General features: G+C 44.5%; 1 protein-coding gene across 1 annotated transcript; it reads right to left on the bottom strand.

Moving 5' to 3' along the window:
* Positions 1-3309: 3309 nt before the first annotated feature.
* Positions 3310-3774, bottom strand: LOC129324320 (uncharacterized). Its single transcript, XM_054971514.1, has one exon. The coding sequence runs from the start codon at positions 3772-3774 to the stop codon at positions 3310-3312; it is 465 nt and encodes a 154-aa protein (XP_054827489.1).
* Positions 3775-14487: the final 10713 nt, after the last annotated feature.

Here is a 14487-nt window from a genome sequence, read left to right as displayed (position 1 = left end):
AACATGTATACTTAAGAAGGAAAGCTGATTGATTTTCTGGATTTAGTTTAGCCCAAGAGAACACATGGCTGATGATGACCTTTAAAAAGCATCCAGTAGGTTGAAAGGGAAACAGTAGTTTAGATAAGGTGTAATGACCACAGTTCACAAAGCCATGTAATTTCTCCAGCGCCACAAATAGCTGTGGTGAAAAGTCTGAGCAGTGCTTCATTTGAAACAACACCAGGACTAAGTTAGCCCCAGAACTTGTATCAGAAGAACTTCATTCATATAAAGGAATTAAAGAAAAGAGTTCCTTTGTGTATGTGCCTTGCTCTCTTAATGGAGAAATCAGAACCAGTAAGTCCATCCTGGATAAATGGTAAAGATATCCAAAATATCCAAGTGACCAGAAGACATTCTTAAAAGTCTCTCTTTATAGAGTAAGCTTTATGTTAGTTAGTTGGTGCTAGCATGCTGTGTAGAGACTCTATTGCCAAACAGGGTTTTTTTTTCAAATTTCTTACACCGCTCTGTAATGGATGCAGATGGACAGGGAACAGCTGGCTAAGCACCATCTTAAAAGCTTTTGGGACTTCGTTATAAGCCTACAACAGAGCTGGTATGAACCCTCATGCCTAAATTGAGTAACAGAGTGATAGAATGACATTACAACTGACATACAGCCCAGTTGAAGGGATCACTGCCACTGACTTGCCTCGGACAAGATTCCATTATAGCTATTTTGATGTTCATTTCTCTGTGGGTGTCATATTTGGAACTGTAGACTAGCTACATCTCAACCTCAGTACATTTAAAAAATGATTAAATGATTGCTACTCTTGTGGGAAAAAAATGTCCAAGTTGCTTTCAAATTTTAATAATAGCCTAAGGGATTTGATTGTGTGAATGCTTCTGACAGTGACAAACGGAATCACTAACAGATGATTGACATCATATGAGCTACTCTTTTGGACAGCCATCAGCTAGGCCGATAAATCCTACAGAAAGACAGGGCAAACAGAAGACCCTGGCCTAGCAGGGCTTTTTTTCAGCAGGAATGCGGTAAAATGGAGTTCCAGAACCTCTTGAAAATGGTCACATGGCTGGAGCGGCACGGAGGGCAATCTAAACTCCCCTCTGTCTGGAGATCAGAGGGCGGGGCCACCAGCCATGAGATCATTTTTGACAAGGGCAATTTAAACTTTTAAAAACTCCCCCCTTGTTCCAGCTGACCCAAAGTGACATCATTGGCCCTGGGAACATGCGTGCACTTTGCGTGCGCACATGTGATATCAGGGGCACCACCTCCCACCAAGAGTTGCCCCCTGTGCTGGCAACCCACTGAGTTCCACCACCTCTTTTCCCAGAAAAAAAGCCCTGGGGCCTAGGAAAGCAAAGACTATGACCCTGAGAAGGCAGTTAGTACATAGGGCATTAAAACTGAGAACTCCTACGTTTAGATCACAACTTATTTCATTACCATCAAACATTTGCAAGAGTGTTCACTTGTAATAAGAGTGCTCATGTTATTCAATACTCAAAACTGTTCTAAAATATATTGCAAGATATTTTGCATATGCATATTCACATGCTGCTTTCCATACGGCTATTGCTTCTTACTCATCTACCAAAGACACTTTGATTTTAATTACTGAGAAAAGGAGTGTTTAAGTCCTAGAATCTATGTGGCTTGTCTCTCTATTAAAGTCTCACCAGTTGATAAAGTCTGACCAGTTTGGCATAGATGATTTATGGAAGCATTCATGTACAACTTCTTTATTCTCAAACTACTATGGCACAGATGTCCCCAGTCTTCAGCTAGAGCTGCTATGCCAAAGCAGAGAAACAAAAAGTTCCATACACCAAAGAAGTAATCTAACTGTAAGCCACTAAATTGTGAGCATGCGTTCGGACCAGCTACTCACACACTTGTCATGTTGAACATCACTAGCTGCAGAGATGCAGAGCCACTTAAAATATAGTTCATCTTGAAAGGAGAACAAAACATCAATATGACATAGACCACTTGACTTGAGATAAATAAGACCTGTGAGCAAGTTAAATTAATGTTTTAATGTTGGATATTCACTGCCTTGGGAACCTATTTGAGTGGAAAGACAGCATAGAAATGTTTTAAATAAATATTTATTTATTTATTAGATTAGATTAGATTAGATTAGATTAGATTAGATTAGATTAGATTAGATTAGATTAGATTAGATTTTTAGTCTGCCCTCCCCACCAGGCGGGCTCAGGGTGGAGTACAACTTTTCAATTTACATAAATACAGTTAAAAACAGATAAAACAGTATACTAATAACATTAAAACAATTTTATACAATACAGCTTCCCTTCAGATGGCGATGATAAAATACTGCTTTTCAAGCCCTGGCTCATATATAGGGTGGTGGACAGATCTTTAGTGTGGCCAGTGGGGGCCCAACCTAGCCTCCACCATATGCCTGGTGGAACATCTCTGTCTTACAGGCCTGGAGGAAAGATAATAAATCCCTCCAGGCCCAGGTTTCCTCAGACAGAGAGTTCCACCAGGTCGGTGCCAGGACTGAAAAGGCCCTGGCTTTGGTCTAGGCCAGGCAGGCCTCCCTTCGGCCAGGGATCACCAACAGTTGTTTATTTGTTGAACGAAATATCCTCTGGGGTACATATGGGGAGAGGCAGTCCTGCAGATATGCTGGGCACAGTCTACATAGGGCTTTATAGGACAACATCAAAACCTTGAACCAGACCCGGTACTCAACTGGTAACCAGTGCAGCTGGCATAGTATAGGTGTTATATGTTCCCTAATTGGGACCCTTACAATTACTCACACAGCTGCATTTTGGACCAGCTGTAGGCTCTGGATCAGGCCATGGGGAAGCCCTGCATAGAGTGAGTTGCAGTAGTCTAATCTAGAGGTGTCTGTTGCTTGGATTACTGCAGTTAAGTCATGGGTTGATAGGTAAAGGACAAGCTGCCGGGCCTGTCTTAGATAGAAAAATGAAGACCAGGCAACCGCTGCGACCTGTGCCTCCATAGTCAGGGAGGCATCCAGGATCACCCCTAGGCTCCTAACTCTTGAAACCGGCGCAAGTAGTGCTCCATCAAGAGCAGGGAGCCGGAATCCGTGCCCATGGCCCCCAGACCCACATGCAGGACCTCCGTCTTTGTGGGGTTTAATTTCAACCTGTTCTGCTTCAACCATCCAGTCACATCACATCTGAGTTTTCTCTGGAAGAGACATAGTGGTGCACAGTCTCTTGGAGTGGTGATGGGCAGGAACAGCTGTCAACAGAAGGCCTCCTACTAGGGTGGCCTTAATTAATTAATTAATTAATTTGATCACATCGGTTTTCATCTGAGTGCTGCAGCATGGGCTCTGAGACGAATTTTACTTTCAGCTTCTCAAACGCTTGCTGACACTCTGGAGTCCATTGTAATTTGGCTTGGGGGCTTTTCTCTTGTCCCCCCTTTCCCTTGGTTTTTAATAAGTCTGTCACAGGCAGAGCTATTTGGGTGAAGTTTTCTATAAACGGTCTATAGAAATTGGCAAATCCCAGGAAAGATTGCAATTGCCTTCTCGTTTGGGGTGCTTCCCAACTCTCCAGTGCCTGTACCTTAGCTGGGTCCATTTTTAGTCCTTGACTAGATATACGGTAGCCCAGGTAATCCAATTCCTCCTTGTGAAATTCGCACTTGGACAGTTTGACAGGCAACTTATGCTTGATTAGGGTGCTTAGCACTTTCCGGACCAGTTCAACATGTGATTCCTTATCCGCCGTATAGATAAGCATGTCATCAAGATAAACGACCACCCCTTTGTACAGGTATTCATGGAGCACTTAATGAATAAGCGTCATGTATACAGCTGGGGCGACTTTAAGCCCGAAAGGCATAACTAGGTATTCATATTGTCCTAAGGGTGTGTTAAAGGTGGTTTTCCACTCATTCCCCCTCCCTAACGTGGAAGTATGCATCTTTTAAATCCAGTTTTGAGAAGACTTTGCCTTGGGCCACCACACTGAGCAGGTCTCAGATCAAAGGGAGGAGGTAGGCATTTGACATGGATACCGCATTAATGCCTCTGAAACCCATGCACAGTCTCAACCCCCATTCTTCTTTTTGATGAACAGGATGGGGGCAGCATGCGGGGAGCTAGCGGGCCGGATAAACCCCCTCTCTAAATTTTTATCTATGAACTTCTGCAGCTCCTGGCACTCCGCCAGGCTTATGGAATATAGTTTGCCTTTGGGTAACTTCTCCCCGGGAATCAGTTCAATGGCACAGTCAGTGTTGCGGTGGGGGGGGGCAGCTCATCCACGTCCCCTTCGCTGAAGGCTAGGCAGAGATCCCTGTATTCCCAGGGAATGGTTTTCTCCTTCTCCTCTGCTAGGAAGGTGATGTTCAGGGATGAGGGAGGGGTCCTGCTCCACTCCCTTGTCCATGCATGCACACCGCACTGACTTCCTTTGAATAGGACAACCCCCTCTGACCATTTGATGTAGGGGTCGTGATCTCCTAGCCAGCGGCTACCTAGTATCAGGGGATATTTTGCTGCATTGCTGACTACGTAGGGGCAGGCCTCCCAGTGCTTCCTCATTCCCGTGGGTACGGGTTCTGTTTCAAAGGGGGCAGGACTCATGCTTGACCCGTCCATTCGCTCGAAAACTATGGGATCCTCCAGTTCATGGGTTTTCAAGCCTAATCCATTGACTAGGGCAGGCGAGATGATATCCCAGGAGCACCCGGGGTCTATAGGGGCTTGTACTCACACATGAGGCCCTTGTTTTGGGTTTAAAAGTATGACTGGCATGAAAAATATGCCCCCCCTTTCTCTCACTTTGGAAGGGGTGGACTCTTTGGTGACCTGCCACTGGGGCCCTTTTACAGCAGGTCCTCCGCGTTTCCCGATGGCATGGGTATCTCACCTTTGGGAGCGAGCAGTTCCTCAGCTTCCAGTCTGGTATCCGGCTTTCCCCACCGTACGGGGGCTTTACATTCCAGTCTCAGGGCTCGCGGTGTGGGTATGGGTCTTGGCGCTGGAGGGGCTTTTAGGGGACATTGTGCTGTGAAATGTCCAGTATTTCCACACTGGAGACATAAGCCCTGCCTCCAGTGAGCATCCCGCAGTTCTCTGCCAGGTCCCGGTCCTCCTGGGGTGGGCCGGCCACAGGTAGGTAGGTTGGTTCTTTTCATCCCCGAGAGCTGGTGTTGCTTTACCAGGCAGACTTCCTGGTTGTGGTTTTCACCCTCGCAGGCCAGTTGCACCCAGCCTAGGAGGGTGGGTGGATCATCCTGCATCAGGGCCCGATCTAATAGTTTGGGATTCATTCCATTCCTGAACAGTTCTATCTTGACTTCTTCGTGATAGGTTGGGCACTTGGCTGCGAGTTGGTGGAACTCAGTGGCATAGTCTCTCACCAGCTGGGAACCCTGCTGTATGGCCCGGAGCTTCGTGCAGGCTCTCTTCCCCTCCAAGGGGTCCTCATATTGGGCTTGTAATGCCGCAATAAAGGCTTGTAAATCATACAATCCAGGGGCTCCGGTATCGTGAAGAGTACCATTCTGCCACTAATCCTTCCAGCTGGGACCCAAGGTGGATAACACGGCTCTGTTCAGAAGGGAACAGGTGGCCCCACTCATTAAAGAATTGCAGCGCTTGCACTATGAAAAAGCCCAGCTTGTGCAGCTCTCCATCAAAAGAGGCTTCTAGTTTCACCCATCCCATCAGGATTTCCATAGGCCTTGCTTACGCATCCAGATAGGTATTGGCAGGAGGCATTGGATAGCTCTATTCTACACGCTAGGGTGCTGCTGTTCTCCTGACCAAAGGGACATTTGGTATAGCCTGTGGCAGCTGAGGCAGAAGGTCTGCAGTAGGGGCCCTCCCGCCGGGGATGGTTCTCGGAAGCGCTGTTGGCCAGGGCCTCAGCAGTCTTGGGTCAGGCCAGGCCCCTGGGGCTGTTGTTATGGGTGGTCCCTGCAAGGGCCCGACGGCTTGCTTGGCACTGGAAGCCACGGGTGCCACAGGAGGAGGAATGGGCTCAGTCTCAGTGGCGATATAACGAGTGGTCACGGATGCAACCAGCAGTGGGGGGGGCAGTGGGGTAGTTGGAGCCACTGGTGTTGCCATCATCTGTTCCACCAGTTGTGCCACGTGTAACAACTCTCCCCTAAATGCATGCACTTGGGCCTCCAGTGCAGCATAACGGGCATCTTCGGCCTGGGCAGCCACGACAGTTTCCTCCCCTCCCGGTGCCATGGGGTGGGGGCCATGACCTGAAGGATTTCCTGCTCCTAGGCATGGTGTAAGTCCCTCGCTCGCACCCACACCTCAGACAAGAAGTCCGGTTCTGGCGGGGCCCCTGAACTTTGGGTGGCGCCTGCTACAACAAACATCCCAGAAGCATCCTGGTAGTGGCTCATTCCCAATGAACTACCTTCCTAGGGGTCTTCACCACCTTCACCGGCTAACTCCAGTATTTGTACATCCCACAGCACCAATTGCGCCATGCCCAAGGAAACCGATGGGGCAGCTTGAACCGTCACATGCAGCCCCTGACTGAAGTGCTGTTGTAATTCTCTCACACTGGCTGCCCATCCCTGCGCAAGGCCGGTTACCGCTAACATATCGTAGCACATTATCTGAACTTGTTCCATGAGGACATCCAAACGATCCCCCCGGGCGATGGAGGGGATTAGGTAGTTCCACTTTCCGGTGCCTCCACATAGCACCTGGCTGCCTCATCCCACCAGAGATTGGTGAGGTTGCTGAGCACTGCCAGGTGAAGCGCCACCGTAGAAGTTTGGAGTGACTCCCAAGCATAGTCCTCTCCCACTTCCCGCCCTGCCGAGGATTCCAGGATGGCGGGTAGTTGGGGGTCCAGACTGCTACTGAGTCCCGTCCCAGCAGAGTAGCGGGTGAACAGATTCCCTCTGCGCTGCTCCTTCTCCTCGCGTGGCCTAGGGGCCCACTGTCTCGGGGTAGGCAGGGAAGTCCACGACAGATGTGAAGCCCCGCTCCTGGGGATTGCACCTAAGTCGGCCCATGAGCCTCCACCCGGCAGTATCAGATCCAAAGATTCCTGTGGTTGATTGGAGAGGTCACTTCCTCTCCCAGGTCGTACGACTCGATCGGTGTAAATCCGGTAGCCATCTCGCTGTGGTGTAGGTTGAAGGGAGAAAGGGTGATTCTCAGCAATATGTCAGGCTATGGAAAACAGGATATGTTGAAGCCAATTCCCCCCTTGCAGCAAGAAATCCAAGCTCTCCTGAATCAAGGTTTTTTTTATTGGGAAACCATAACTAAAGCGTATATATGTCCATAGATTACACAGAAGCAAAATAAAGTGTCTGGCTGTACACAGAACTCTTGCTGAGAATGACGTATGGAATGCTTGCTATAAAGTTCCAGTCCCTCCCTGTGAGCCTCCCACCCTCAGTGCCCAACCAGCTGGGCATAGTCAGTGGGAGAGTAGGCAGGAACCATCTCAAGGCCTCTGTGGCGAGCCATCCGAGGTAAGCGTGCTGTCTTCCCAGGAGCTGGATGGCCTGTGTGAAAAACTACACACACACACACACATACAGAGGATGACTGCAAATCAAGTGAAAATGGAGGGACTGTGGGCAACAGACCTGAAACATTATCATAAATTACCCGTTGCATGTTTGATGAACTGCTATATATATTTTTAGATGCGCTTTTGTACTTTGAAATTTGAGTTGCAAAGCTAGGGCTACCATTTATTATCCTGTTCTACCAAAGAAATGGAAACTGGGTACTCATTTTACCAACCGCAGAAGGATGGAAGGCTGAGTCAACTTTGAGCTGGCTATCTGAACCTGGCTTCCGCCAGGATCAAACTCAGACTTGTGACTCGTGAGCAGAGCTTGGGTTGCAGTACTGTAGCTTACCACTCTGCACCCAGTTTCCTGGGGGTAAAGTGTAGATGACTGGGGAAGGCAATGGCAAACTACCTTGTAACAAAAAGTCTGCCAAGACAACACTGTGATGCAACATCCCCCCGTGGGTCAGCAATGACTTGGTGCTTGCACAGGGGACTACCTTTATCTATACCTACCAAAGAACATGTAAATGAGGTCTTGATCTGAACATTCACACTAAAGAAAGATAAGTTGCATTTAAAATTCACTTTTGCTGCAGATCAATGCAGCAAAAGTGAATTTAATTTCACTGCTAGCAGTTGCTGTTTAACTTCTTCGTTCTCAGCCCCTTCATATACTATTTGCCATTCCATTGTTACATCTGTTTCTGCCACCCATCTCTCCATTGTCTCCTTTTCCTCCCACACCACGTAATTTATATTGCAAGTTCTGTCTTTTGTGATATTTCTCTGTAAAGCACCATAAAATCTAAATAGTAATACTAAAAAAAAGTATCACGGTTTCCCCTAAGAATTTAGGAATTGTTATTCTGTGAGAAGTTAGGATTTACTTCACTCAGCACTTTAGTACCAAGGGATTCTGGAAGCAGTTCTGCTAATAACATTATTTAAAGCTTGCTTAACTTAAACCAGCTAATCATACTGTAGATGTGCCTAGAGGTTTTTTTTATTTAGATTTGCAAAAAGTAGACCAGCACTGACCTTCTTTGAAACATCAGTATTCATTAATGGGCCTGAATGCCAGATCTATTTTGAAGGAAAACTGCTGTACATGTTCCTCATTTCTTGCTTATAACCCTGCACTTTTTTTTTGTTTTGCACACTACATAATGTGAGAAAATGCCAATCTACTGAAATAGCAGCAGTAAACATGTATTATCAGGAATAAAAAAAAAAAGCCAAGTTTGGGAACATAAAATAGTACTTGCTTACCTTAGAGTGCTTTCCCCATTTAATTTAGCAAATGCTGAGCTGTGATATTCCAAAGCCTTGTGCTTATAAAGGGAAGAAAACATATTGTGGAGTACTGTGCCACTTTACAGACACTTTGAAGTTCAAAGAAGACTAAATATTGTATTTTACAATGCTCTTAGGCTGTTTGCTTTCTTAACAGTGATAAAAATTACTGAGCAGTCCACAGCCTTCCACACATCCCCTAAAATGCCTCCAAATGCATTTACTGGAGCATTACAGAAGAAAAATACCCACTAGCATTTATAAATGGAAAGCTCTCTGGTGCGACTAGCATAATTTGAAAGCCGCAGAGGGGGAAAAAAAGAAGAAAAATACTCTTTCATAACCAAAGAACATTGTATAGACCAAAAGCAGCCCAAGCACATCTTACACCTGGATCCCAAGGACACAAACTTGAAAACATATTCTATAGGAAATAATGAGATTTGCTTTCAATGAAATGTCATGTGCTTAATAATGGTGGGTCTTAGAGTATATGCAATTTCCCATTTCCTTCATACATAGCAGAAACGTGTGTGTTATGTGACATCAAGTTGCTTCCAATTTATGGCAACCATACGAATTCATGACCTCCAAAACATTCTATTGTTAACAGTCTTGCTCAAGGCTTGTAAACTGAAGACCATGGCTTCCTTTACTGACTCATCCCATCTTAGGTTAAGCAGAAACATAGAAGAGTTTTATTACATTTACAGATGGACTTAGTCAATCTAGCCAGGTTTTTATTTGAACAATTTCACTGCGTACTGATAGAACCCTGCTATCAGATGATATGATGAGCTAGAACAAGAACTGAAAGAATGTGTGTGTCACAATGGAAGGCAAAAGCTAAAGTCTAAGTGTGGTACAAGAAAACACAAGGGACAACAAAATACCAGCCCCACAGCTAATATGCTTTCTATGTGTGACGCTTCTTCTTTCCTTCATAACATCTAAAAAGTAAAACTGCTACTGGCTGCCACTTGTGCTGACAGGGAAACATGCAATACAATGATACACATGGACAATCTGTTTTTGTTTGCAGCTAGGGATACTGGAAAGTTCATGCCAAACCTCTTTGGCAGACAAACATACCATTTTCCAGAGTCACAATGACAGATGAGGCAGTCCTTGGAACCCCTCCCCTTGCCAATATACATCTAATTTGAGCAGCTATTGAACAGCTTTGTGGCCAGTTAGTATCTGTGGTAGTAGAGTTTCATTCACTTTTGCTTTTCTGCAATAAGTGAAATTAATTCTCCACAGAGTAACGGATGGTTGGGAAAGGTAATTAAAAACTCAGACAGGGAATTACAACTTCCATAAAGTTGTACAAAAGCACATATGCATGAAATAACCTCAATATCATAGGCTTAAATATTAAACATTACTACTTAAAAAAAAACACTATTTAAACAATTGGCTATGGAACAGTACAGTGAACACAGACCTGTGGGGAGAAACAAGAATTTTGATTGTGTGGTATGAGAACATGCATGCATGCCTTAAGCTGCTCATGAACAGTCAAACTGCCCAGCAAATAGAATAAATTCCCTGCTTGCAACAAGCAAGCAGAACATGAGTCAATATGGCAGGTGCTCATGCATCTTGTATCCCTTTGTCATATTTAAGTCTGAAAGTACACAGGAGATGGTTGCAATCTCCACCCAACCTATTGGCATACATAGGTTCCATGTGCATAAAAGTGTATGGAGTAGGGGTGTGCGCTTTGGGAATCCGATTTGGGTAAAATACCTGAATCAGACCCGATCCGGAAAGTTTAGGGATTTCTGAATCGGGGCCAGATTCAGAAATTCCAAAGCAAAGCTTCCTGAAGCATTTGTAATGCTTCGGGAAGCTTCAGGTTTAAATGCCTGTTGCCCTGCCACTGCGAGCAGTAGGGAAAGGGGCATTTAAACCCCTGAATCAGCTGCTCGTTGGAGGCTTCCCCAATGAGCGGCTGAGTGCCAGTGCTGCTGTCAGGGCCAGGAAACTCCTTGGCCCCATCAGCAGCAGGTGAAGGAGTCAGCGGAGATTCAGGCATAAGCCTGCACCTCAGCAGAGCAAAGGTATGTGAGGGGGCTGGGGGAGCTGATGGTTGTGGGGTTTTTAAAGGGCCCTGCTTCAAGTGGCAGGACAGGGCCCTTTAAACTATCAGCTGGCAGGTGGCAGGGGAAATCCCCCCTGCCGCCTGCCAGCTGATAGGGAGGGGAGCTAAGTGGGGGGGGGGGTTGGGCGTGGAGAGGGTGGGGTTGCTGGGAGAAAACCCAGCTCCCTGAATTACTTTGGAATGCTCCAAATCATTACAGAGCATTCTGAAGTGATTAAAATACCAGAATCCGAAGTGGCTTGCTGCTTCAGATTTTGTCTATTTCCAAATGTTTCCAAATATTTTCAGCGTGCACACCCCTAGTATGGAGAAGTGGAGCTGGCTGCTGAAATCCTACCCATCACTAGGTTTGTTCCAGAATGTGACATGAAAAATTATTTAGTCTTACCATGAATAAGCAGCTAGTTACTAAGCCAGAATAGCACCAGAGTCAAGCTTAGTCTTTTGGAAAATGACCCAGAGAAAGAAAGATTTATTTATAAGGATCTTTATATCTGTTCATATAGATAAGTGTCCAAGAATGTCTTATTCAGGTTATTTTCACATTCCTGGTTGTAAATTACTGAACTACACTAAAAATGCAATCAAGGCCTGACAGTGACAATCAGAGTAGATTTCCAGTTTTCAGCATACTCCTAAGAAGATACAAACTGGGAACCCATCAACAACCATGAGAGGGGCAACAATTTGAAAATCTTGTCCCTCCCCCCCCCCTCGCCAACCATCCTTCCAAGATTATCAAAGCTTTTAGGGAGGGACTCAAGCAGGCAAATAATCCACAAAAGGGCCATCCAGTTTTCTATTAGATAATCTATGATGTGGAAACCCTGGCCGTTTCCACACTGCTTACTTTCCCTCGGAACGACCCAGAACATCACACAAAAAACCACGGTTTTTTGCACCATCTTCTGCGTTTTTTGCGCGATGTTCTGGGTCATTCCGAGGGAAGGTAAGCAGTGTGGAAACAGCCCCTGTCACATTTTGTTTATATATATATATATATAATTTTCTCAACAATAAAATGGATGCAAATCAAAGAGGGAAGAGGAATACAAATTACACTAAAGGAAAATTAAGGTACCCATTACAAAGGTTGTCTAGAATACAATAACCATATATCATTTAAATATTATGTGCGAGTTGATTACAGCCATTTTTGGAAACATTTCCTCTCTCTCTTTTATTTTCTCTGTCATAGTTTTTACTTCATTAACAGAACAATATACACTTATGGTGAACTGCATTTGCTATCATATCCATATCAGTATTCACAGAAACTGTATCATTCACAATTTATACACTTAGATGTGCTGTATTTTTGTATTAGTGGAACATAATGTATCCAGCTTTAGAGTAATGTTGTGGAAAATAGCCACTTACAACATGAAACTATGTTAAATTTGTGACATTTTGGCCCACCCAGCCAGCAGCATAGCTGCTTAAGGCCGGGGGCCACCTTTTGCCTCCCTGCAGGAGGAAGAGCCAACAGAGGGCTTCCTGGCCATCTGGGGATTAAGGAGAGGATAGAGCCAAGTGCCTTATAAGGCAGCTCCTCCCCTGTTCCCCCACTGTTCCTTGATCTCAGCTCACCCACCTGTCCTACAATTGCAGTAGTACAGGCTTAGCTTGTTGCTGTTTACCAGGTAGAATTTTTTTTCTCCTTTCTCCATTTTGGTTTTGGAGAAGGAAGTTTTTTGCCTACCTTGTACTTCTTGCGTGGGTTGTGGTAATTGTCTTAGGACGGAGCTGTAATTGGATGTCTCCTAGCAGGATTAAGCTGGAGGGACAGTCAAAGTCCAGATGGTGAGATGGGCAATAAACTTTCACAAAGAAATAACAATGGAATCATGGGAATATTTGTGGAAAAACACTTTGAAGACCTCAACTTGTACCAATATTAAAGAGAATGTTTACAAAATGATGTATAGGTGGTATTTAACGCCTAAAAAGATTGCGCTTGGAGATGCAAATATGTCAGATAAATGCTGGAAATGTAAAAAGCATGAAGGATCATTGTATCATATGTGGTGGACTTGTGAGGTAGCTAAGCAATACTGGGGAGATATAATAGAAATAATTAATGAGGTTTTGCAAACCCAAATAAATAAGAACCCAGAATTTCTGCTACTGAACCTGGGAATGGAAGATGTTCCAAAGCAGTATAGAACATTGCTATTTTACATGATTACAGTAGCAAGACTTTTGTATGCGCAGAAATGGAAAGTGCAAGAAATACCAACTATAGAAGATTGGATTTACAAATTGTTGTACGTGGCAGAAATGGACAAAATGACAAGAAAACTGAAAGATCTTGATCCAGGAGAATATATTGCAGACTGGGGGAAATTGAAACAATATTTAGAAAAAAAATGGGATGTGAAAGGAGGACTGTGACAGTTTGAGAATTATTAATGTGTGATTTTATAAAGGGGAGAGAGAAATAACTTTACCATTAATGGGGAAATTTAGTTATTAATCAATCTAAGCTAATACTAGTATTAAGAAGAATGTATTAAAAATAGATAGATTAAACAGGGAGATGTAGATTGGATACATCAGTAAAATGGAGATATAGAAGAATTTGAATATGCTTAGAATAAGTGATATAATATAGATAAGATTCAGAAAAATTATAGTTAAGAGTAATTTAAATAATAAGATGGGCTAAGGGTTGGAAAGCTGTTGGAAGTCTATAAGGAGGGGGGAAGGGTGGGGGCTGATATAATTTAGGTAAGATGGGGAATTTGTGTAATATTTTATGTACTCACCAATAAAAATTTCTTAAAAAAAAATAAAAAAAAATACCAGGTAGAATTTTTTTTCTCCTTTCTCCATTTTGGTTTTGGAGAAGGAAGTTTTTTGCCTACCTTGCACTTCTTGCGTGGGTTGTGGTAATTGTCTTAGGACGGAGCTGTAATTGGATGTCACCTAGCAGGATTAAGCTGGAGGGAAATGAGCGGGCTGGTGCGTACCCTTGGCACATACTCATTTAGGGGATGAATTGGGGTCTGTCAGGATTGTTGATACTGCTTGAGGGCTGCCAGCTGAGAAGGCAGACTGCCGCATGGCTCCCTCTGTACAAGTAAGGCTCTCCTGCTTTATGGCAAGGTGCTACAGACTTGAAGGGGGAAACCATTTGCCTGGATGGCCAGGTCCCAGCCTTGCACTTGGATGGCTCACATCCGGAGAAGCAGGGCTCTCCTGGACAGGTCAGGGTGGAGGTCCAGGGGTGACCCCAAGACCTGTACGGCTAGTTAGGCTCTTGCCATGTATATATGTTCAATGATATGTTGTTGCAAAATAAATATGACCCATCAGTTCCCAACACTTGTGTCTGTCTCTTCTTTCCATCTGCTGTGGCAAAATTTTATGTTACATTTTAACTTATTTCATTCTTAACTTTTCGAACTAGCCTACATATATTTGGCTAGATCAGCAACTAGACAGGCTTTGAAGAATACACACAGCAAAACAAAAGATAGATAAAGTGAAGTTATTTCGTATTCTGAATCTTTGCTGAATTTTGAACCTTCAAGGGG

The sequence above is a fragment of the Eublepharis macularius genome, chromosome 1, assembly GCF_028583425.1.
Source record: "Eublepharis macularius isolate TG4126 chromosome 1, MPM_Emac_v1.0, whole genome shotgun sequence".
NCBI lineage: Eukaryota > Metazoa > Chordata > Lepidosauria > Squamata > Eublepharidae > Eublepharis > Eublepharis macularius.
The sequence above is the reverse complement of the archived record's forward strand: the minus strand, read 5'-3'. Positions and strand labels throughout refer to the sequence as shown.